General features: G+C 41.7%; 1 protein-coding gene across 4 annotated transcripts in view; it reads right to left on the bottom strand.

Annotated features, from left to right (window-relative positions):
* The window catches only part of ELMO1 (engulfment and cell motility 1), a 504,161-nt gene that overhangs the window by 36,551 nt on the left and 442,018 nt on the right, over positions 1-25,592 (bottom strand). For all 4 annotated transcript variants that reach the window (XM_061587900.1, XM_061587901.1, XM_061587898.1 and 1 more), the window contains one exon: positions 2,509-2,672. In XM_061587900.1, coding sequence (XP_061443884.1) covers positions 2,509-2,672 — 164 coding nt within the window. The remainder of the gene's footprint in view (positions 1-2,508; positions 2,673-25,592) is intronic.

Raw genomic sequence — 25,592 nt, 5'->3', positions numbered from 1 at the left:
CAATAGGTCTTCCAGCAGTGTTGCAACCAGAAAAGGGCCACACACAACCAAATGAATAGTTCCCTTCCCTGCCCCGAATCGCCTTGAAATGAAAATAAGACTGAAGCTGTCAAACATTCAAGAAACCAGCTCTCTTTACATTCAGGAAACCTGAACCATATAAGTAGTGGAATTGTTCATTTATTCTGTTCAATAAATTGTGGAAAAACATATCTGCCTCCATTCTAGTTACTTTCAAGTTATATATTGACTGAATAACAACATCTATGTTCAAAAGGTGCTGAGAAATGTGGCTATTATCCTGTCAATAAACCTGCCTCACATCATTGGTTCTGCCTTCTTTTTGTCTCCTGGCAATCCTACCAACAACTGCATCCTCAGTTACATCTCCCCGTGAGAAGGGAATATTGCCTCTGAAATCTGCAAGCCTGGAACTGTCAAGCCCAGGCAGGCAGGGATGGTGGCTGATTCCTGAAGCTTATTCTTTTCTATAGAGAGTGTTGAGGAATGGATTATCCTCAACATGGATCATCATGGAATCTTTGCTGCTTGCCTGAAACTTTCGATTTCTGGATTCCAAGCAAGAGAAGTTATTGTTTCCTGGCTTGCTTCTCCCACAGTGGGGACAGATGAACAGCATGTACAGTAGCAAGTGCTTGCTTCTCTGTGCACACATCCCTGTTGGGGATTCTGAATGACCTGTTTTGCCTGCTCTTGAATAAGCTTTGAATGCTGGTCTCTAGCATAATTTACTACTATATAAATATTTTCAGATCAAACTCATTCTGTCAATAAGCTGAAGTAGGAAATCTTACAGTGCATTGAGAAATTACATTATATATCCTCAAAAACCGTAGCAATGACTGATCTCCTGAGTCTTAAAAATCAGTTGGGTATGAAAGCCCTCAGGCAGAAAATGCAAGCATATTTGGCATTTAAAACTGATTTCACATGTCACTAGGACGCATCAGATGGTGCAACCTATTAGTTACAGTAATGCTTAATTTCTTAAGAAAATATAAAGATTAAGTTTCAAAATAAAATTGGATGTAAATTAAAAAAGCACTGCTGTACAATGGATAAGATCCAATTAATAAAAATCAAGGTGATGTGATAGAAACAATACAAAAATGTGGGGGCATACAAAATTATCCATTCATAGAATATTTTTAGAAATTGAGGCAACAGTATTAAAGGTTGTCATCCATGGAGACAGTCCTTGTCTGAAGAAAGCTAGTTATTCACTTGTGTGGAGAAGCCACTTGTGAGATTATAAATACATGGACTGACCACTTATCTCCCATAGAAATGTTACCATGTAAGCAGCTTCTCAACATATTCACCCCTTCTATGAATGGATAACTCTTCCTTTTTGGACCACAGTGTTTGGAGCTATAACCACGTGGTTGTACTCAAATGCCCAGGTGCTGATAGCAGAATTTCAGCAGAATTTACAGCAATGATACATTTCTGAAAGAAAGAAAACCCTGAAAAGAAAAAATGAGGCAATAAGGGGTTAAAGGCTGTAATCCATGCATATTTTCCAATCTGTGTCTGAAGAAGTATGAACGAGGTGCAATCTTTGAGTTCTCATAACCTGTATGATTTGGAGAACTTTATTGTTGTTTATACAGCGGCCTCAGATTTTGTTTACTTAGTGGCCTCGTCTTGTATAATTTGTATTTGTAAACTGTATGCCATCACATTTTTGTTTATGTTTATATCAATAATCATCTCTATTTTTGTTAACTGGTTTCCTGTGACTTGGTCTCTTTGTTACCTATAATTGAAGACCCCCCTCCTCTCTTTTAATGATAAGATCCACCAGCTCCATTTAGCTATACTGTACTACTAAAAATGGGTTGAGATCTGTCATGATGAAGTGGCAACCATGTCACTCCAGTCAAAATATGAATTGGGCCTGAGACAGGGTTAAAAACAAGTTTGGCAATCTGTCTCCAGATCCAACAGTGGTGATGCAAAAGGAATACTGATCAATATCTGCTAACATATGCATACAAGAGCTGCTTTAAATAGCTTTTTTTTACTGGCATCAGAGATAGTACAGAACAACCTGCTATTGTGGGGTCCTTGTGGCTTTGTGCTTCTGCTCTAGGCTTCATTTTGCCTGGTTCACTGATGGTGACTTTTTGTTCTCAGTGAGGAACTGGGCAGGAAAGGAAAATTCATAAAGGAGAGGAAAAAGCATGCACACGCAAATGGTGAAAATGTCAAAGCATCTTTTGCTGCAAGTAAGATACTCTGAGCCCTGCAGGGATTAGAAGAATCCACTTCAGGTGAATACAAAGAGAGACATTTTTATTTTTGCAAAAGGAACTGAACACATTTCAAGTAGATGTGACTGTCCTGCTTTCAAACACTGCCCCTGAAGAGTTTTATTCCCCAGAGGTATTTCTGAAGAGTTCATAAATGCCATTCACATTTGTTAGACCTTTCAAGGAGGTGGTGGGGAAGAAAGCAAGACTTCTACAGGAGAAGAATACCTACAAAATTGGGCGAGATTGGAAATCTTCTTGGTTCATCCTCTCAGACTGGCGAATTTTCAGTATTTCTGTGTAGCTTAGATTCTGAAGTTTACTTTTGAATTGATCCAGAGAACTAGGCTTCGTGGTCAGTGCTCTCATTATTTGCTCCTTCACCACTTGCATTACCTGTGGATGAAAACAAAAGTGTATCAGTGAACAGCCTTCTTCTTGGGTATTCATAGCACAACCTCATACCAGAAACCATCTGCACCTAAAAATGTTGAAATGCTACAGTTTTGCTGTATTAGGTTGGGCCATATACGCTCATGGGGTCTGAACTGGCAGTGACCGACCAGGAGAGAGACCTCGGGGTTGTAGTGGACAGCACGATGAAAATGTCGACCAAGTGTGTGGCAGCTGTGAAAAAGACAAATTCCATGCTAGCGATAATTAGGAAAGGTATTGAAAATAAAACAGCCGATATCATAATGCCGTTGTATAAATCTATGGTGCGGCCGCATTTGGAATACTGTGTACAGTTCTGGTCACCTCATCTCAAAAAGGATATTATAGAGTTGGAAAAGGTTCAGAAGAGGGCAACCAGAATGATCAAGGGGATGGAGCGACTCCCTTACGAGGAAAGGTTGCAGCATTTGGGGCTTTTTAGTTTAGAGAAAAGGCAGGTCAGAGGAGACATGATAGAAGTGTATAAAATTATGCATGGCATTGAGAAAGTGGATAGAGAAAAGTTCTTCTCCCTCTCTCATAATACTAGAACTCGGGGACATTCAAAGAAGCTGAATGTTGGAAGATTCAGGACAGACAAAAGGAAGTACTTCTTTACTCAGCACATAGTTAAACTATGGAATTTGCTCCCACAAGATGCAGTAATGGCCACCAGCTTGGACGGCTTTAAAAGAAGATTAGACAAATTCATGGAGGACAGGGCTATCAATGGCTACTAGCCGTGATGGCTGTGCTGTGCCACCCTAGTCAGAGGCAGCATGCTTCTGAAAACCAGTTGCCGGAAGCCTCAGGAGGGGAGAGTGTTCTTGCACTCGGGTTCTGCTTGCGGGCTTCCCCCAGGCACCTGGTTGGCCACTGTGAGAACAGGATGCTGGACTAGATGGGCCACTGGCCTGATCCAGCAGGCTCTTCTTATGTTCTTATGTTCTTATCCCCAGTTTTACCTTCCCACAGCAGGAGGTACAAGGCACTGATTTATCTAAGTTATTACTCTGCTAGGTGCCTTTCAGTTGTTCTTGTATATTCATCTTCATTTCTGCAGGGGCTCCATTTATAAATATGAAGGCAAAATCTGGAGAGCACCCTTGTCATCTTCTCCTTAAAGGCTAGGGAAGAGACTTCTCCAGACCTTGCCTTACTAAAGAGGTGGAAAGCAGAGCCATGCCAATTAAGCTCCCTTTAAGGCAAGAAATTGGGAAAAACTGTTTTCCAGTGTTTTTATTTTTCTAGCACTGGAGCATACCTCTTACTCCCCTTTTCAAAAGGGGGACAACAGCAGCACAGGTATCCCCTACCCCAAGCAAGATTGTCTCCTCATCTCTATATCCCAGAGGGATTGGATATCAGTACAATGCTAAGCTCTGTTGGTCTTATCAGGGATCACCAACATGGTGTCCATGGGTGAACATGTGTCCACAAAGGCCTTTCCTCCACTGAAATTAGACTCGAAAGAAGCCTTCTATTGTAGCCAGTAGAATTTATTGCAGAACGTGCTTGGTTGTGGGGTGTGTGATGCCCACAAATATTCCATGGGGCAAAAAAAGGATGGCAACCCCTGGCCTTCCTTATTTAAGCATCATTGCCAACCACAAGGATCACAAACTCTGGCACAGTGACAAAACCACCATTAATAGCTATTTTCTACCACCTAGAATTAAGATCCTCCTGGCACCCTGGCCATTCCAGAGATCCACCCCACTGGGTAGCATTGATAGCAGGCCAGGGCAGACACTCAGAATGCAAAGCCATCATTAAACTAATTCCATACTTACATAACTGCTGAAGCAGTGTTATCTCCCATATATACAATAAGGAAATTGTAATGATACTCAAAGGAAAAGACAGGCCTCCCTCTGCCAGTGTGGGGATACAGGTCCTCATAGAGTAAAACTCCAAAGAGCTTATACAGGTTGATTTTGTTGCCCTCACTATTCACACTTTACTCATAATACCTAGACTCCTAGCAGTGCATGGTGGAAAGATGCTATCCATAAGGTGTCTATAGTTGTGCCGTGAACATTGTCCATGTTTGTTGTTTTGACTTTTACTCCCTTGCTTCAATATAGAAGAAAAGGACAGGAGCAAAGCCAGACACAGATTGCTTAGTTTAACACAGACAAGAAAAACCAGAACTTCACCCCTCAGTGAGACACAAAGGGGGCACATCTTTCACAGCCAAGGGACACCTACAACATTAAATTCATTCTTCCCCTACCTTCACCTGGCCCACAGAATCTTTATTTGACTGTCTCCTCTTATGCTGAAGTTAATTTACCTATCATCAATCATATTTTTGGCCTGGAGCTCAACAAATGCATGCATACAAAATCTGTTTACTAACTGTTGTATATTTGAAAAGTAGAGTTTTCAAACAAGAGCAACATCAAGAGAGGTTCTGAAGAACCATGAACAATGCAAACTAGAGACATGGAATGAGAAATAGCAAAGCAAAAGTTCTACATCTGCATATTAATTATTTAATCAGCAGAAAACTCCACAGAAATGCAGTTAATTAACATGAACAAAGGCAGGCAAGGGTCTATGCATGTGGGGTGGGGCAGTATGTCAGTCCAAATCACATTTTTTGGATTGCTCTCAGGCCTGATAAAACTGCATGCCTCAAAGTATTAACCTGCCTATAATCCCCCAACTGTTCTATCAGATAAGGATGTATTTTAAAATTTTATCACTAAGAAAATTAAGAAAGCTCAAGATCACAGCTATTTTTTGCTACAGCAGGCTGAGAAAGGGTATAAACTTGCTCAGCACCCAGGCTCCCCTTACAAATGAACTGAGAGGATGCAGTTTTTACCAAAGCTTTGTGATAGTTTATTCACAGATATAACTTGGACCTAAGCTGTGAGAAGATGGTGGATATAAAACAAACCCGGAGAGCACGTGCCCTTTTCCTGTGAGCACAAGTACTTGGGCTACTCATTTTAGTGGGGCTTGCTTGTAAATGAACTGTGAACTGTGAACTGTGTCTAAGTTAGGAAATGTGAAACATTAACCATTCTAAACAAGTGTGGCAGTGGAGAACCTCAACAATACTCATATTTGGTGGCCACCTGTTTTAAGCCACACCTCAATTCATGAGACAAACCTAGAAATGACAGTCACAGTTCAGGTCCGCCATAGTGAGACTTCCATCATGCTATTTTCTTACAATCTGCTATTTTTTTACAGTGTGCCAAACAGTGTCTTCTCATACGAGAAAATGGAAAACTGTTGGGTACAAGTGGAACAACATTCTGGAATATTTATTTATTACAACACTTATATCCTGCCCTTTTAGTACCAGTCTATCACTCAGGGTGGCACACAACATTTAAAAATTACAGTTTCATCAAACAATACAAGCTATCAAGAGACAGGCTTAGCAGTTTAAAAAAACATAAAACATTAAAGAAAATCCTTCCAGAATAAGGTTTTCAATGGCCAGCAAAAGCTGTGAGGGAGGGAGGCATGATGTTCCATAATCTGGATACAGCCACTGAGAAAGCCCTCTCTCTTATCTCACCCACTTATACTTCCACCTAGGCAGAACACAGGGAGAAGCCTCTATAACGTTGCTAAGTTGGCTAATTTCAGACACAGTGCTAACAAGTATGCAAGTACTCATAGTAAAAACTGTAGTCACTTTACCTCCTCCCTGGTCATTCCACTGCCGTGCTACTTGGAGCTAAGCCATAGTTTGGCTGAGTGTTATGTCCAAACCCGGGCTCATCATTTGTTTCTCCCTTGGCCAACCACTTGTGGTTTGGCTGGCGGAAGACAAACTATGAGCTTTGATTCAGATGTACCTGGCCAGGGCAGGCCCCAGGCATGCTGGAGCCCTTGGGTACCAGCCTGCCCTGGACCATGGCACACGCACGCATGCCCCACCTACCTACCTACCAGGTGGGTGGAAGAGCAGGAGGTCGGGCGAGCGAGCTGGTGGAGGGCAAGCAGGCAGGCGGGAGATTGGGCACGGGTAGGCCAGCGAATGGGTGGGCAGCTCCCTTCCTGCGATCTGTGGCAGGGAGCCTGCTGAAGGGGAGTGCTACTCCCCCACCACAACAAGGGGCCCTCGGACAGTGGGCGAACGAATGAGTGAGCCAGAGGGGGAAGAGGGTGAGCGAAGGAGCGAATGGGGGGGCGGGATGGTGTGCGAGCGAAGGAGCGAGTGGGGGGCGGGATGGTGTGCGAGCGAAGGAGCGAGCGAGGGGGAGAGGGCCAGTGCAGGGGAGAGTGGGTGCAGGAGAGAGTGGGTGCAGGAGAGAGCGGGTGCAGGGGAGAGCGGGTGCAGGGGAGAGTGGGCTAGGGCTGGCCGACTGGCCGGTGAGCAGGCAGGCACCTCCCTCCTTGTGATCCTCAGCAGGAGGGGAGTGCTGCTCCCTCACCATAAAGAGGGGCCCTTTAGGGGCCCCTGAGGGCCACAGGGCCCTCGGCCAGGGTCCCACCTGGCTGTCCTTTGGAGCCAGCACTGTACCTGGCTTAGCTGCAGGTAGTGTGGCAGCAGGCACTACGATTTTTCCTGCAAGTACTCATGCATTCTCAGACATGGTTTGGCTTAGTATTACATGCAAACCAGGCCAGTTTCAAACTAGTTGTAGTGTGCAGCCAAAGACTAGCATTTGTTTAGAAAATAAGAAAGCTGAGATTAACACTTCCAGAATAAGATATATTTGCATATTATGGTGTCTTTATTAAAGGGCATCCATTACATTTTGTGGGCTTCTGAATGTCTGAAATAAAATTTGTGCTGTAAAGAAGAGACATAATTGAAAAACAACAATAATGTTATCTGTCTGGCAGGAGACATTAAGAGGCCATTTCAAGAATGAATTCTGCAATCCTGATTGCTAGTTTAGAAGGAATATTGATTCTTATTAGCATCTCTGTTGAAGAATCAAAAACACTGTGGTTTTCACTCCTTTTTGCCATCCCTTTCTTCCTCCAAAACAGAAATTGCTGCAGTATGCCAACTAATGACCAGAAATAATGCCGGCTGAAATGATCTGAAACATGTCCAGTGGATTTATTACTACTTTGGATGTAGTACTAAAAATGTTTAAAATATTACCAACTATCCTGGAATAAAATTATGTTGCTTATCACTTATTTAGGAGCCAATGCTAGTCAGACCAGATTTTTTAGAACTCTTCAGCTTCTAACTTTCTGTTTCTGCTTTTTTTGTCAGTAAGTATCACTGAAGAAAGACATTCTAATGAAGCTCAGTTTTTGCAATTAAGACATAATTTGTTCCTGACAACAACCTGCATTCATCCAGAGGCTGACAACTTCTCACTAATTGTGATTCATTTTCACACCTGATTGGGGTGTGTGTGTTTCATAATCTAAAATAACAGTATATAGCTCAGAATATTCTTTTTTTACATATGAAGCAGCCCTCAGTCCATTTCCTACAAGTGATGAAATTGGTTCCTGCCTATGAAAACTCATGCCACAATAAATTAGCCTTTAAGGTGCCACAGAACCCTTTTTTGTTCCAATATAGATTAACACATTTACTGGAATGTGCATCCCTTAATTCTCTGAACTGGAGGTAGCTAAGACTAGTTGATTCACACCACTAATACAACATGGAACATTAGATCCAGAATATAAAAACAGTGCTGCCTAATACATTGCTTCAGTTCCAACCAGTGGGTCTCTTCAAATCAACAAAGAGTGTGTGTATGCAGCCAAGATGGAAGTAAAACAAATGTCACAAATGTGAAGATCAAGTGATTTGAGGCTAGGTGATTTGTCTAGATAGGATGTTTATACCATTTATCTAATCTAACCTTTAACTTACAGTGTTTTCAAGCCACATGCCCCTATGTTAAGATTAACTCTGTATCCTTTTAATCATGTTGACCTCATCTCTGTCTTGTCGCCTTTTGACAGGTTCCTTCACCACCACCCTTTATCTCATCCTATTTTCGTTCTTTACTCATTCTCACTCTCTTATCTCACACTGCAACAATTTACTTTTATGCAAAAATAATGAATGCTCTTTCCTAGAAGGAAGTCAAAACTTCTTGATGTACTTTTTTATGGTGAGTTGGTAAATTAAGTGATGGTAATAGGACTCAATCATGAGCAAAAAGCTTTAGCTAGCGAGACAACTAAAAACTGTGCTAGTATAATATTTCTGGACACGTCACAAATATTTGGGCATTGAACTGATACCAGAATAATTGATCATTTTACATAAAAAATTAGGGCTAATCACATTAACTGAACAAATTAATTGTAAAGCCTGTCCTTACCTGAAGGTTACCTTGATCTGACTGACTGTACCTGAACCACAAGCTTAGGTTGCAATCTAAGGGAACAGTTTATGTGCAGTTGAGGGAGCCTCACTTGTAATAAAATCTTTCTCTGCTTTTTTCCCCTGCTGAAACATATGCCACGAATGAAGCTGTTCCATTTTAAACATGTACAATATTTTATACTGCAATTAAAATAACTTAAGCATCACTGCTTCCCCACAAGAAACCCTAGGAATTGCAATTCTAAACATGAACTGCAAGCTAAAGAATCACTCAATAAAATCAATTATTTTGACTCAAAGTAATTATAATTTTGAAACACTGAAATACTTTCAATGTGAATTTAAATACTGCATTATAGAAAGGTATTTTTATATTTGATCTACAAAACTGGAAGACGAGTTTATTTCACCGTTTATTTCACTGTGTCTATTGTTCTTTGAGGATGTCTTAGGGAAAGCTAAAAAGGTTTAATATGTAATAATAACATGTGAGAGACATCTTCCGCCCCATGTACTATTGTCCTGTCTAAGGTCATGTGCGGATGGTAATGTCTGTAGACTTCCACCTTGGTGCTACGCAAGGTACTAGCCCTCATCAAACCTGGGTAGCTTTGCTTACCGCATATCCCTAATGCAGGTGAAGTGGGAGCCTTTTTGATCCATGTTTTGGTTCCTCCTTACAGCTGCTTCCCTTAGTCCCATTCAAGTAACTAAAGTGGTAAAAATGAATAGACAGACTGCAAACGGCTTCTCATCCCACCAATTTTGCCCCAAAGGAAAACTAAAAACCAGAAAACATTCTGGAATATGCCAGGCATACGGAAGGCACACTGTCCAACAATGAAGAAAGAGATCTCACCACAAGATTGATACCTATCAATGAGTTCTTGAAGGAAGGGTTCTTGGAAATAGAGGATTACCGGTCAAAAGCTAGGATTATGCAGGGTGTTGTTGTTTTTTACTTGGAGCTGCACACAAATGGCCTCTCATTCTCCGCCCTACTTGTGGGCAGCGAAATTGGGGGCACCATTTCATTGAATTTTTCAAGAGGGAGAAAAAATTCACTATCATTAGCTGCAACAGTATCAAAATTTCTGTCTTTTTCCCTAAGGTGTTATTTTCTCAGCTACCACAAATGACAGCAGTAGGAACTATGCTGACAGTGCCCTGGTGTGTATAAGACCTCAGAGAGGAGGTCAGGTCTCTTGCTCCCCTGGTGCATTCACTACAGCTGCCCAATTTCCTTGCTTTTAAAAATTTGATAGAAATATCTGCTGGCTATAGGTACCTTCTTAAACCACAAGGGTTTTTTTGCCTATTAATGAATTTCTCTGCTTTTTACTCTCGGGGGGGGGGGTAAGAAATGGGATCCTGTGCAAGTTTGCTGAGATTTGCATGCTTCTTGAGTTCAGTGGGATTTATTCCCCCGCAATCATGCTTAGGATAGGTGAAACTGACCACAGGGGATGGGGAGGGGAGGAGGGGTGCAGGCAGAAGGGGGAGGAGGAGGGCAGGTTTGATCATTTGCATGTTTATTGAGTTCAGTGGGATTTACTTCCATGCAATCATGTTTAGCATATGTAAAACTGATCATGGGGAGGGAGGCCTGGAGTGGGCAGGGAAGGAGGAAGAGGGGAGGAGAGGAGAGGAAGAAGGGAGGAGGAAGGGAGAGGAGAGGGGAAAGGCAGGTCTGATTATTTGCATGCTTATTGAGTTCAGTGGGATTTACTCCCATGCAATCATGGCTAGGATAGGTAACTCTGACCATGGGGGAGGAGACGGGGAAGGGGGGAAAGGGGAGAGTAGAGGGAAGGGGGGGAGAGGGCAGCAGAAGGAGGGGGTGGGGGAAGGAGGGGTTTGGAAAAGGAGGGAGAAGGAGGTGATTGGAAGGGGAGGGGGGAAGGAAGGGGGAGGGAAGGGGCAAAAGGGAGGTCATGGGAGGGAGGAGGAGGGCAGAATAGGGTTTTCATGGTAAGCGGTATTCAGAGGTGGTTTACCATTGCCTTTTTCTGTGGCTGAGAGGCAGTGGCTGGCCCAAGATCACCCAGTGAGCTTCACGGCTGTGTGGAGATTCGAACCCTGGTCTCTCAGGTCATAGTCCTCGGATAGGTAAAACTGACCATGAGGGAGGAGGAGGAGGAGCGCAGAGGGGGAGGGGAAGGAGGGGATTAGAGGGGGAGGGGAAGGAGGGGATTGGAAGGGGATGGATGAGGGAAAGGGAAGAGTGAAGGAAGGGGAAGGGAATGGGCAAGAGGGAGGGGATAGGAGGGAGGGGGGGAGGGCAGATTTGATCATGTGCATGCTTTTTGAGTTCAGTGGGATTTACTCCTGCAATCATGCTTAGGATAGGTGAAACTGATCAGGGGGAGGGGAGGAGATTGGATGGGTGGGCATGCAGAGGGGAAGCCTTTTTCCTTTCCAAAAGGAAAACATTGTGAACAGTATCATTCTTTTTCAGCATTTCCCCCAACTTTTTATTCTACAGCACGCACATGTAGCCTCCCATCCAAATGTAAACCAAAGCTGTCCGTGGCCACATCCACACCAGACCTTTATTTCACTTTAGACAGTCATGGCTTCTCCCAAAAAATCCTGGGAAGTGTAGTTAGTGAAGGGTGCTGAGAATTGCTAGGAGACTCCCTGTTCCCCTCACAGAGCTTCAATCAGGGCGGCTGACTATTAAACCACTCTGCCCACTGGAGGTCTGTCAGGGGAATAGGAGTCTCCTCTCAGCACCCTTTACAAACTACACTTCCCAGGATTCTTTGGGGGAAGCCATGACTGTCTAAAGTGAAATAAAGGTGTGGAGTGGGTGTGGCCCCGATTAGGCAAGCCCAGCAGCTGAGTCTGGCTTTTAGAACACTGACAGTTGGTTCTTACTGAGCATGCTCAATGTTATCATTGAGTTCAATGTTAAATTTCTTAAATTAATTAAAAATCAGTCTGGCATTTTTTAAACTTTTAACCTGCAGAAGATGAAGGTGAGAGTATGGGGCAAGGTCAATAATAGGATTACAGGTCCTCTGTGAACACTGCTGATTTTTAATTAATTTCAAGAGATTAGGAGAACTCTGACAGAAAAAAGTCCCACAGGGGTCTGTTTTTTGTCTCTCTCTTTTTACGCTCCGAACTCTCAATTCTCTCTGACTGTTTTGTGTATCACCATGAAAATTGAGAGGGTTGTTAAGCAAGTGTTTCTGAGTTCAGGACTATAAGTTTTGTAAGGTTTTGTTTTGAAATGAGCTTATGGGAAGCATCAGAATGGCATGCGGGGGTATTTTCAATTTAACATTGCAGAATGTGAAAAATCCATTCTGACTATAGTATACAACCACCTTTGTGGCTGCATAATTCTGCAAAGTAGAAAAAAAGATGAGAAAAAAGAAAAGTCTTGGAAATTTTCCCAGAAACAAATGTCTTCAAATAATTTTTGGGTCAGATCTATGCTTTTGGACTCATGGGGAACCAATGTGGTACCGGGTAGCTGAATTACAGAGTTCAAAAAGAGTGAAGTTTTCTTCAGCTTTCATGGTAGAAGTAGGAGAATGATCCCACTGAGATTCTGAAAGCTGTTTTGCCATCATTGATGTGTTCCTGTTTTCTGTAAATACTGTTCAGAGGAAATGGATCATTAATTGCTGCAATAAGCACATGAGCTTCTTGAATTACTATAGATCTATAGGCAAGGAAATTGAGTCTTCTGGGAACTAAAAATGAATACATGACTTGGTTCAATGGCTCTAACAGGCAATAAAGAGAAGAACAAACCACATAGGCACACAGACAAACATCACCAGACATGTTATGTCTTGTGTAACCTGACTCTGTTATTTTTCTATAGGCTTTTTGTTTTATGACTTTGGATGACCAATCACTGAAATTTTGAGGGAGCAGAGAGACAACTCAAAAGGCTCTGATATGTTTGCTTTATAAATTGGATAAACTGCAGAAGTATCAAAGAGAAGATTACAGCTATCAAGTGACTGTGGACTCTTTTTTTATATTAAAAATAAGCAGCAGTAGTCCCAGAGACTAGATAATAACATAAGAACAAAAGAAGAGCCCCGCTGGATCAGGCCAAAGATCCATCTAGTCCAGCATGCTTTTCTCACAGTGGCCAACCAGATGCCTATGAGAAACCAGCAAGCAGACCTGACAGTGCTCTCCCCACTTGTGACTTCCAAGAACGGGTATTCAAAGGCAGAACACAGAGGATGATCAGGGGACTGGAAACAAAGCCCTATGAGAAGAGACTGAAAGAACTGGACATGTTTAGCCTTGAGAAGAGAAGTCTGAGGGAAGAAGATATGACAGTACTGCTCAAGTACTTGAAAGGTTGCCACACAGAGGAGGGCCAGGATGTCTTCTCAGTTGTCCCAGAGTGCAGGACATGGAGTAATGGGCTCAAGTTACAGGAAGCCAGATTTTGACTGACAATCAGGAAAAACTTTCTAACTTGTAGAGCGGTACAACAGTGGAACCAATTAACTTGGGAGGTGGTGGGCTCTCCAACATTGGAGGCCTTCAAGAGGCAGCTGGACAGCCACCTGTTGGGTATGCTTTAATTTGGATTCCTGCATTGAGCGGGGAGTTGGACTTGATGGCCCTCCAACTCTACGATTCTTTGATTCTATGAAATTATGGCTAGTAGCCATGATAGCCTAATTTTATACACCTCTTATCATGTCTCCCATTACTCACATTTTTTTCAAAACTAAAAATCTCCAAATGTGGTAATCTTTCCTCATAGGGGAGTTGCACCAATCTCTTGATCATTTTGGTTGCCCCTTTTCTAGCTCTACAATATCCTTTTTAAGAGAGACAATCAGAACTGTACAAAGTATTCCAAGTGTGGTCTCACCATAGATTTGTATAACAACATTAGCTTTATTTCAATCCCTTTACTAATGAATTCATGAAATTCACCCTTTCACAGGTGCTGCACATTGGGTCGACATCTTCATCAAGGTATCCACTACATCCCCAAGGTCTCATGCCTAGTGGGTCAACCAATTCAAACTCCATTACTGTGTATGTGAAGTATGATTCTTTTTTTTTTTGCACCAACAGGCATCACTTTACACTTGCTTACATTGAATTGCATTTGCCATTTTACTGCGTGTTTTGGAGGGATCATTTTGGAGCTCCTCACCACAATCCCTTTTTGTTTTAACCACCTTGAACATATAGATATAGTGACAGGCTGGTAAAGAGCAAATGTATGTGACAGGAAAATGCAGCATCAAACATGTTTAAAGCAGAAGGCAAGGACAGGGACTTGCAGATGGTTAAAATGGTGCTTTAGCAAACAACTGGGAGCATGGAGAGTGCGTTAAGGGGAAAAACAAGGGTCCATTTACTGTCTACTCACTGTGAGAAGACCACCATGCAGAATTCATAGTTCATGGTAACCATTGTTAGTCATGTAGTGACCACATCAGTAACGTACACAACTGGGCAATGAGCTAAGAGGATTATTTGAAATGGAGCATTTGATTGATCCACTAAATCTAAGTTGTGTTGACATGCCCAGAATGACAAGAGATGGCCAGATGGGACAAATAGGGAAGATTAAGGAACACAGATCTCATTAGAAAAGGTGAGAAAGGACAAGTGGAAAATGGATGCACTATCACAGTAACATGAACTCAAGATATTTTGAAATTCATATCTGAACTATTGAAGGGGCAAATACTTTGGGAAGAAGAGACTTGTATTATCATCATAATCAAAAGTCTACCATGAACAGCAAGTTATGTGAACTATCATCCCAAGGTGGAGATAAAATGTGTTGCTGTTACTCATAAGGCTTTAGAGAATAGCTAGGTTTGTATTTGACCTCAATTACAAGATGTGCACTTTCTGAGCACCACCTTTCTACTTTTAAAGCAGGAATTAAAAAGAGGTAAGAAGCTTTTTTTTTTGCTATCTCCAGAAAGGGAATATTATTTACAATGCTAGAATGTATACACATCCCCAAAACACAAGCAAGCTAGAATCAAAGGTCTTAAACAACTATTTCTATGCCATTATATATCCTTGAGGCAAAATAAGCATGAAATGACTACAGCATGCAAATGTTTACTTGACCAAGTAAAAGGATGTGACAGGTGAATATGACAGCTTTTGTGAAACTGCTTATTACTTAATTGAAATCTAGGTCAGTTGGGAATTGTGTTATTCCTTCCCGTACTCCATGTCGGATCAAACGATGAGCAAAATAAAGCATGAACAAGGCCTAGCGGGTGGGATATTATCCAGGAATCTTTCCAGCAATGTTTTATCTGTGTATTTCCCCCACCCTGCTTCCCCCGGGGATAGTTTTGTACAGAGGCAAAAATCAAAACCAAAAAGATTGAAGGAGGCTTGCAATCATCCTGTCTTCGACATTTAGATGTCAAGGGAGGAAAGGAATCGGAATCAAAGGTTTGCTTCTAAGTTGCAGACAAAGGAGCAGCCACCATGTTATCCAAGAGTCTTCTGAAGACTCTAGCAACAACTCAGTATCTTATTGGCTGAGGGACAGCCAATAAATGTAACTTCAATGTAAACAAAATAGACACAGCCATGTGTCTGACATTCTACTGTTTTATTCACAAGCAGTTTTACACAGAGTTTAACTGGACCAAGAGCTTAGCCCAAAAGGTTTCCCCATTGCCTCATCTCAGCCCTGCAACTTGAAGAATGAATGAAGCAAGTGTCCTGCAACATGAAATGCCACAGAGAGCAAAGTACTTCCCCGGCTTCACCACTGAGTAACCATAACCAGGACACCAATTAACTAGAACTGGAAATAAGAGGTTCAGAGCAGAAGATGAATCTTCTAGGCAGACTTAAGTCTCAGGTCCATTCATTTTAGGAATTGGCTATTATAATTAATGTCATCATACTCAACATTTAAACAGTTTATATTTAATGCTTTTAGGAAGAAGAGGATCAGGGCTCCTGCTGGGAGGAAGGGCAGGATATAAGTAAAATAAATAAATAAATAAATAAATAATCTGTCCTTGCCACTGAATCTGATGCTGGGCATGTTTGCAATGTCAATCAAGTAGTTTCTTTACAAACTCTGGGCACAATTCAAGGTGCTGTTTATAACCTTTAAAGCCCTTAATGGCTTAAGAGCAGAATACCTAAAGAGCTACTTTCCCCATATGTATTTGTCCACATTCTCATGTCATCTAACGAGACCCTGCTGTGTGTCCCTTTAGCTTCTGAGATTTGGTTGGTGACAGCAGGGGCCTTTTCTATTGTGGCACCCAGAGTGCCGAACTCCCTGCCTCAGAATTTTGGTAATCCTCCACCTTGCCCTGTTCTAGCACTATAAAAAGTTTTGTTTTCCACAAGCTTCTCATATTTTTCTTCTGTTTAAACTTGACTCCTCTCCATGTTATAATAAACTGCTGCTTTGCATCTTTGTGTTTAATTTTTAAAAAAATTAATATTGTTTATCATTAAATTTTGTTACATTATTCTGAAAGCCTCTATTGTGTGCACCTCCATTTTATAAGGCATATATCTTGATAGATAAATACAAATACTACTCATCCTTGCACAATTAACTTGCATATTATGCAATGCAAATAATGTAGCACAAGAAATGTGCAACAAATCTGAGCACATATGCTCACAGTCTGGGCAGTTCATGATAGGTTAACAACAGGTTTTCAGTTTCACAATATTTTATCATAAGAAGATATGCTGAATCAGATCAAAGGCCCATCTAGTCCAGCACATTTCTCACAGTGGTCCGCCAGATGCCCATAGGAAGACTGTAAGTAGGATCTGAGTGCAACAGCACTCTCCCCACTTGTGATTCCTAGCAACTGGTATATAGCAGCATACTTCCTTCAACAGTGGAGGCAGAGCATAGCCATAATGACTAGTAGCCACTGATAAGCCTTTATTTGTTTAATCCTCTTTTAAAGCCATCCAAAGTGGTGACAATCACTTCATCTTGTGGGAGTAAATTCCAAATTTTAACTGTGTACTGTGTGAATAAGTACTTTTTTCATCTAGAATTTTCCAACATTCAACTTCATTAGATGGCCCAAGGTTCTAGTATTATGAGAGAAGGAGAAAAACTTCTCTCAGTCTATTTTCTCCACCCCATACATAATCTTATACATCTGCATAACGTCTCCTTTTATTTGCCTTTCCCCCCCCCCAAACTAAAAGTCTCCAAATGCTGTAAACTTTCCTCATAGGGAAGTTGCTCCAGTGCCTTGAACATTTAGTTGTCCTTTTCTGAACCTTTTCCAGCTCTACAATACCTTGTAGAGAACCAGAACTGTACAAAATATTCCAAGTGTCTCACCATAGATTTACATAGCCACATCATGATTGTGGCTGTTTAATTTTCAATCCCTTTCTTAATGATCCTGAACACGGAATCCACCTTTTTCACAGCTGCTGTTGTGAAGAATTCACTTCATTCCCAAGTTCTAACTCCTGGTCAGTCACTGCCCATTCAGACTCCACTAGTGTGTATGTATAAGTAGGGATGTGTTTTGCCCCTTTACATTAACTTACACTGTATTTGCTGTTTTACTAGCCATTCACTCAGTTTGGAGAAATCCTTTTGGAGCTCCCTGCAATCTTTTTGTTTTAACCACCTTGAATAATTTGGTATCATCAGCAAACTCCGCTACCTCACCGCTCATCCATAACTCTAGATGACTTATGATCAAGTTAAACAGCACAGATCCTAATACCAATCCATGGGCCATTCCACTTTGTATATCCCTCCATCAGGATAATTGTCTGGCTATTCCTACTCTCTGCTGCTGTTCCTTAACCAGTTACTGATCCAAAAGAAAACCTTTCCTTTTATCCCATGACTGCTAGGCTTACTCACCAGTCTTTCATTAGGCACTTTATCAAAAGCTTTTTGAAAATCTAAATATAAAATATTGCCTGGATTACTACCTTCTATTACTCTCAAACAACTTTAATGTACCCTTGTAGAAGCCACACTGGTTTTGTTTTACCAAGACTATTCTTCCATAATATAGAATCTATAATATAGAATCCGTAGAATATATATGCTTGGTAATTTTACCATTAATAATCCTTTCCTCCAGTTTTTCCAATGGAAAATGGAAATGGACTGCCTTCAAGTCGATCCTGACTCATGGCGACACTATGAATAGGGTTATCATGGTAAGTGGTATTCAGAGGTGGTTTTACCATTGTCTTCCTCTGAGGCTGAGAGGCAGTGAGTGGCCCAAGGTCATCCAGTGAGCTTTATGGCTGTGTGGGGATTCGAACCCTGGTCTCCCAGATCGTAGTCCAGCACCTTAACCACTACACCACACTGGCTCTCTTTTTCCAAGGACGCCCGTAATTTCCTCAGTATTCTGAATGCATGTATGTATAGATGTGTATATATGTGTGTGTATATAACATTACATTACTCTCGGGTAAAACCTCAGGGCCTATGATGGTGCAATAATTCATGCAATTGACTGGAACTCATCGTTTTCTGGGTTAACAAGACTTATGATGGGCCACAGACAATAAACCAAGTATCTGTTTTTTACTGCACTGCATAAGCGAACATTGCTAAAGTGGTGTTACTTGAAGAACAGCAGCCATTGGCTGTAACATTAAAAACTTATATACAGCGTGAGCTGAAAAGAATGGAACTGTACCTTTCATTTACAGGAAATTTGGAACAATGGCAAAATGACATGACACAAGGATAAGCTAGAATATACAAGGATAAGCTTGAATATTTTTTGAACTGCCTGGAGTTTGTTAACATGACAAAATTTCATGAACTGGAGTGAATAGAATTTCTCTCTTGCATCCAGATACCTGTTTTACATAAATATGCATAAGATTCTGAATAACTACAGAGGGTCAGATGTATGCTAGTGGAGATACACTGAACTGTTAACTTCCACCAGTAAAGGAACAGAACACAAGGACTATAAACAATGTGGTCAATTAGTGGGTTGCAAGGATAAGTTATTTATTCCCTACCCAACTAGTATGAAAAATAAGTATCTTAATTCACTAATTGGCAAAAACCCCTTGCGGTTTAAAATTGTACCTATAGCCAACAGATATTTCTATCAAACTAAAAAGCAGGTAAATTGGGCAGCTATAGTGAATGCACCAGGGGAGCAGGAGACCTGACCTCCTCTCTGAGATATTGTACTTCCCTACAAATTGGAAAAAATGCAAACACAATTTGGGTTAGTCTTTCACAGTCCTTTCCACTTCCTGTATAGCTTGGAAGAATTTGGTAACATGTGCCTCTGAGCAGATGGTGAGTAGGGCAGTACAATATCTCCAAGAGGTCAGGTCACCTGCTCCCCTGGTGTATTCACTATAGCTGCCCAACTTTCCTGCTTTTTAAAGTTTGATAGAAGTATCTGTTGGCTATAGATACGTTCTTAAAACCGCAAACTTTTTTGCCTATTAGTGAATTTCTCTGCTTTTTAATCCGGGAGGTAAGAAATGGGATCCTGTGCAATTTTGCTGAGAATGGATTGATTATTTGCATGCTTATTGAGTTCAATGGGATTTACTCCCCTGCAGTCATGCTTAGAATAGGTGAAACTGACCATGGGGGAGGGAAGAAGGAGAAAGGGCAGGGGTAGGGAGGGGTAGGGAGGAGGAGGGCAGGTTTGATCATTTGCATGCTTATTCAGTTCACTGGGATTTACTCTCATGCAAGCATGCTTAAGATAGGTAAAACTGACCATGGGGGAGGAGGAGAAGGGAGGGGGGAGGAGGAGAGAGGAGGAGGGGAAAGGGATTGAAAGGGGAGGGGGAGGGGCAGGAGGGGCAAAGGAAGGGGGAGAGAAGGGGCAAAAGGGAGAGGATAGGAGGGAGGAATGGCAGGTCTGATCATTTGCATGCTTTTTGAGTTCAATAGGATTTACTCCTGTACAATCATGCTTAGAAAAGGTGAACCTGACCTGGGGGAGGGGCAGAGGGGGGGAAGAGAGTGAGGGGGGAGGGATTGGGAGGAAGGGTAGGGGTAGGGAAGGTGTGGGGAGAGGGAGGGAAAGAGATTGGGTGGGTGGGCACTGTGGGGAGGGAGAGTCCCTTTCCTTTCCAAAAGGAAAACATTGTGAACAGTATCATTCTTTTTCAGGGTTTCCCCTAACTTTTTATTCTACAGCAGACACATGAAGTCTCCCACCCAAATTTAAACCAAAGCCATCCCTGGCCACATCCACACCAGACCTTTACTTCACTTTAAACAGTCACGGCTTCTCCCAAAGAATCCTGGGAAATGTAGTTAGTGAAGGGTGCTGACAGTTGCTGGGAGACACCCTATTCCCCTCACAGAGTTACAATCCTCAGAAGAGGGGCTGACTGTTAAACCACTGTGTCCACTGGAGCTCTGTCAGGGGAATAGAAGGCCCCTATCAACTCTCAGCACCCATCACAAACTACACTTCCCAGGATTCTTTGGGGGAAGACATGACTGTCTACAGTGAAATAAATGTCTGGCATAAGTGTGGCCACTTGATTAGCCAAGCCTAACAGCCGTGAGTCTGGCTTTTAGAACACTGACAGTTGGTTCTTACTAAGCATGCCTGTGCTTGTCATTGACTCCAATGTTAAATTTCTTAAATTAATTAAAAATCAGCCAGGCTTTTTTTATACTTTTAAACTGCAGAAGATGAAGGTCAGAGTATCAGGTCAGTAATGGGATTACAGGTACTCTGTGAACATGACTGATTTTTAATTAATTTCAACAAATTATGAGACCACTGATAGAAAAAAGTCCAACAGGCGTCTGGATTTTCTTTTCCTTGTTTTAGACTTTGAACTCTCAATTCTCTCTTGAGTGTTTTGTGTATCACCATAAATACTTAAAAGGCTGTTAAGCAATTGTGTCTGAGTTCAGGATTATAAATTTTGTTTTGAAATGAGTTTATGGGAAGCAACAGAATGGCATGGGCAGTATTTTCAAATTAACACTGAGGAATGTGAAAAATCCATGCTGGCTACACTCTCATGGCTGTATAATATAGGAAAATGCACTTTTTGGACAAATGTTAACCAGGCTAAGATATTCTATTTTAAGAATCAGAAAGCAATGAGGAAAACTGAGCTGAAAACACTTGTTTATGGAAGGCCAGTTCTCTTCTGCTCTTCCAGAGTGTAAATAAAAGAAAGACAAAAGGAGTGCTTGGTGCAAGGAGAATAATTAATGGTAATAACTACAGCATGAAAAAGCACAGAGAGCAGTGTAAAATCTATTTCGATTACAGTGAAGGGAAAGTATTCTTAAAACCAATTTGCTTATGGGATACACTTAGGAGTCAATCTGCCAAGGAAGACCAGAATACAGAACAGAAACCAGCTTCAGTGCCAGAGTTTGACTTGGAGCATGTGAAGTTTATGATGTTATAAATGACAGTGCAACAAAGGATGTGTAATCAGTTACCTTCCAGACTTACTGAGTAACCACATAACATGTACATCTAGAACGAGAGGGAAAGAACTAGAGGTAAGAAGGTATGACTAAGAAAGAGTAGCATCTCATCCAGAAATTAAGCAATAATTGTATCTTTTATAACCACCACCACCACCACCACCACATCCCCATAAACTTGTCCCAGATCAGGCACAAGCTTACTAGATACTCTTGAGAAACCCATTATTCTAGCCCCTGTTCTCTAAAATGGGACACCTCCCACATCCCAAGCACTAGCATATCAGTGGAATAGACATGTAAGTAAAGGAAATATGATTTCTAGATAGTTCTAAAGCAGCAAGTGTGAATCCTATTATCATTCATCTGAAATAAGTGGACTACCAGAAAAAACCTTTAGCAAAGTATTTTAGTTATTAGGATCCCCCCTGCCCCAGGCTGCCCAAGGACATAATTATTGAGAACCCTATTTAGACAAAATGCTGTTTTAACAGCTATTAATAAGTACAGCTTGCATCCTGCATGTGGAAATTCTATATATGACCCTTCTTGATCTTGCCCTATATATTTTATTAGCTGCTGCCGCCACAATTTCATATTACTGCTTTCCTTTCTCTTCGCCCCCTGAAAATATGAAGAGTGTATCAAATCTCAGAATATGCTATAGACACACTTTAGATTATATTTCAAGAAAAAGACAGGCAGAAGCAACCCTTGTAGGCATAGGAATATATTGCTGGGAATAAAAGAGACTGAAAAATAGGCAGCACAGAATATGTGAATTGGCAGCAAAGACGAAATGAGACAGCCAAGGAAGGACTGCTGACTGCTCCCTTAGAAGAGCAAACTGAAAAGCCTGAGCAGAGGCAGCACTAGAGGAATGCAGATGATTGAATGGCAGCAGACCCATCTAATGGTCACAGCTGCTGTGCTTTGGATAAACTGATTAAAGCCTCTGGTAAGAGTAGAAAAGATAATTCAAGGACTACAGCAACTTGCCATCAGCACATCAATCACAGGGTTTCACAAAACTGTCTCTAATAAGTATGTCAACCTTCCAGAAGCCCAAGGTAGCATATGCTTGGAGGATGGGACAGAACTCAAAGCTTGTGCAAATGCCCTGAGTAGACTAACCTAGAAAGGCGGGATAGAGATTGCTACATAAATAAACTAAAGACTTCAGAAAATGGATACTTTAATATTTTTAAGCTTGGGAAATAGTGTACAAAAAATCCATCCACAACAGATTCATGGGGTTTTTTTTCCATTTAATAATCCTACATGAAGTGGTGACAACACTTCTACCTCCCTCAGCACATCGTTAATCATTCTCTTAAAAACCAAGATCTTAGCCCAGTTGGTGGCCATTAAAAGGAAGAATGATGGCAAGTCAATGGAAGGGGGAAAGGAGAGAGCTGGATTGATGGTAGTGAAAGTCTGTGAATCTAGCCTAATTTTTATCTTGCAAGCCTGCTCTAGCTCCATCATCCTGATCCTGTAAAACTTGGCAAAGGACTCAACTATTTTGTCCCTCTTTTAGGGAAGAACATTCTATTTAATTAGGGTATAAGTCTGTCCCCCTTCAATAGAACGCTCCATGCATTAAATGGATGCTGGTGTAAGAAAGGACCACCTCAAACATTACTGACAGGAAGCACATGTATATTAGGAACATTGAAAGTGACATACAGAGTCAGACCATTGGTCCATCCAGCTCAGTATTGTTTATGCTGACTGGCAGTGGCTCTCCAGGATTCCAGACGGGGTACATTCCCAGCCATATCTGGAGATGCTGGAGACTGAACCTGGGACCTTCTGCATGCAAAGCAAATAATCCACCATTGAGCTATGGCCCTTCCACATTGGCATACATCTGTGTTTCACTGACTGTACAAATGGAGAAATAAATACATTTGTAATTGCCACACATGCCAATTTCTATGTGGGTGTTTTCTCTCACATACATAATGCTACAAGTGACCTTGATAGACAAAGGAGTTTAAGAGGCATGTTAACTCATTAATGCTTAAGTGTATGCAACAGGATTGTATTCTAGTTTGTCAGAGTCCAGGAGATGAGCATTCTAGAACTGCCTCTCTGGATAACTCCAGTATTTTCAGAGATGAGTTCCAGTAGCGTTGGCTGATAGGAATCATCTTTTGTTCCAGAACTCTGCAGATTATAGAATTATACAAAAATTTATACAAAACTGATTCCTCAAGGGGAAAAACCTCTCTGCCTACAAGTTTGCCATCCAAAAGACATGTAAGACACTAAGAAAGGGATGTGTAAAAAGAAGGGAGCAAAGAGCTGAGTTTTGAAATGATTTCTGAAGATGGTGACTGATGCAGGAAAGCTTATGTCCAGAGGTATGTGTGTGTTGTTAATGTTAAAAGGCAGCTAAGGAGAATGCATGCAGACTTTCTAAAGGAGAATGTGGAGAAACTGGAAAAGGAAGAGAGAATAACTGTTATGTGAGAAGAGCGTAAGTATTGTAGAACCACCATCTTTACCAAGTTTCACTAGGGAGACTAAAAGAACAATCCAACCCCCTTAACCTGCCGTGCTGGAGGGGGTTTGATGGAGCAGTGGTGTTCCTCTGCCCAGCTCTGCTTCTTTCCACCAGTGGGGTAGGAACCTCTGCCATTGGCAGGGAAACCTTGTTGAAGAGAAGCACCCCAATGTGCCATCCACTGTCATTCCACCAGCAGTAGGCAGCAGAAACCCCCAACTCCAGTGGGAGTGGGGCCAGCACAGGTTCTGCTGGGTCCTGAGTTGGCCCTGCTGTCATCATGTGACGGCAACAGGCCCAATCTGAGTCTCTTTTCTGTTCCAGCCTGACCGGCACTAGTGGCAGGGCTGTGAATACAGTGGTAGCTGTGAAAATCCATCAAGCCCTGCCGCTGACATCCATGAGTTATGATTGTAGCCTAAGAACTATATTTGAGCTTCTCATGTTTGTCAGTGTAATGAAAGCTCTACATAGATCAGAGCACACATTCCATTTCAAAAATGGAACTTTTGGGCCTTCTATATTGAATTAACAACATTCAAAACTGACACACTGGGATAGTAAAAGGCATTTGTAGCCTGCGCCCATTAGACCAATGTGGACTGTTATTACAACTGACTAATCTCGGCCCATCAAAATGATCTCTATGACAGCTGCAGAATTTATAGTCTTAAATAAATTATTCTGAAACTACCTCATCATAAAAATGGAGTCCCTCAAATGTTAAAGTAGTAAACTGAATTAATGATGTTTAAGCTGCCATGGCCACTGCAACCACTGATGCTCAAGACAAACTGGTTCACAAATCAAGATGTGACAAGAAAGATGCAATTTACTGATCAGCTTTCTTACTAGAAGGCTTTTATAAACCAGTGCTGTGCACGCTCCAACAAATATCTCCTTTAGCCAGGCGCTACAATCGGGCAATAAGCTTGTACTCATCTAACCCTGACTTTGCTAATCAGCACATCTCAAACCCCCCTAACTATAGGGCTCCTTTGCAGTCTCATGAGAATTCCTTTAGCCATCATACTATAGGCTCTGAGGACAGGCTGTCCATGTGTGAATTGCTTTGGGCATACATGTTTCACAAACCATTTCTTGCAGGTAATTTCACTTAATTTTGACCTGTCCCTCTCCCTTTCATTGTTAACTCTTGATGGGTCTGCAATACACATGTGAAAATAACAACTGTGGATGAACAATAAGGGGAAATCAGAACAATGTATATGTGATGAGGCCTTCCAATCTGTATTCGAAATAAGCCTCCCCCTATATACAATTACGCACAAGAGTACTTTAAGAGTAAAAGGTAAAGTAAAGGTTTCCCCGCACTTGTAGTGCGAGTCGTTTCCAACTCTTAGGGTTACATCGTGCGACGTTTACTAGGCAGACTGTATATATGGGGTGGGATTGCCAGTTCCTTCCCCGGCCTTTCTTTACCCCCCAGCATATGCCGGGTACTCATTTTACCAACCACGGATGGATGGAAGGCTGAGTGGATCTCAACCCCTTTTACTGGAGATTCGACTTCCTCCTTCTGTTGGAATCGAACTCTGGCCGTGAGCAGAGCTTTCGGCTGCGTTACCGCCGCTTACCACTCTGCGCCACGGAGGATCTTTACTTTAAGAGTAGTTTATCATTTAAGCAGGAAGGTGAAGGGATGATGCTTCTTATAACATC

This window comes from Rhineura floridana, chromosome 10 (assembly GCF_030035675.1).
Source record: "Rhineura floridana isolate rRhiFlo1 chromosome 10, rRhiFlo1.hap2, whole genome shotgun sequence".
Taxonomy (NCBI): domain Eukaryota; kingdom Metazoa; phylum Chordata; class Lepidosauria; order Squamata; family Rhineuridae; genus Rhineura; species Rhineura floridana.
The sequence above is the reverse complement of the archived record's forward strand: the minus strand, read 5'-3'. Positions and strand labels throughout refer to the sequence as shown.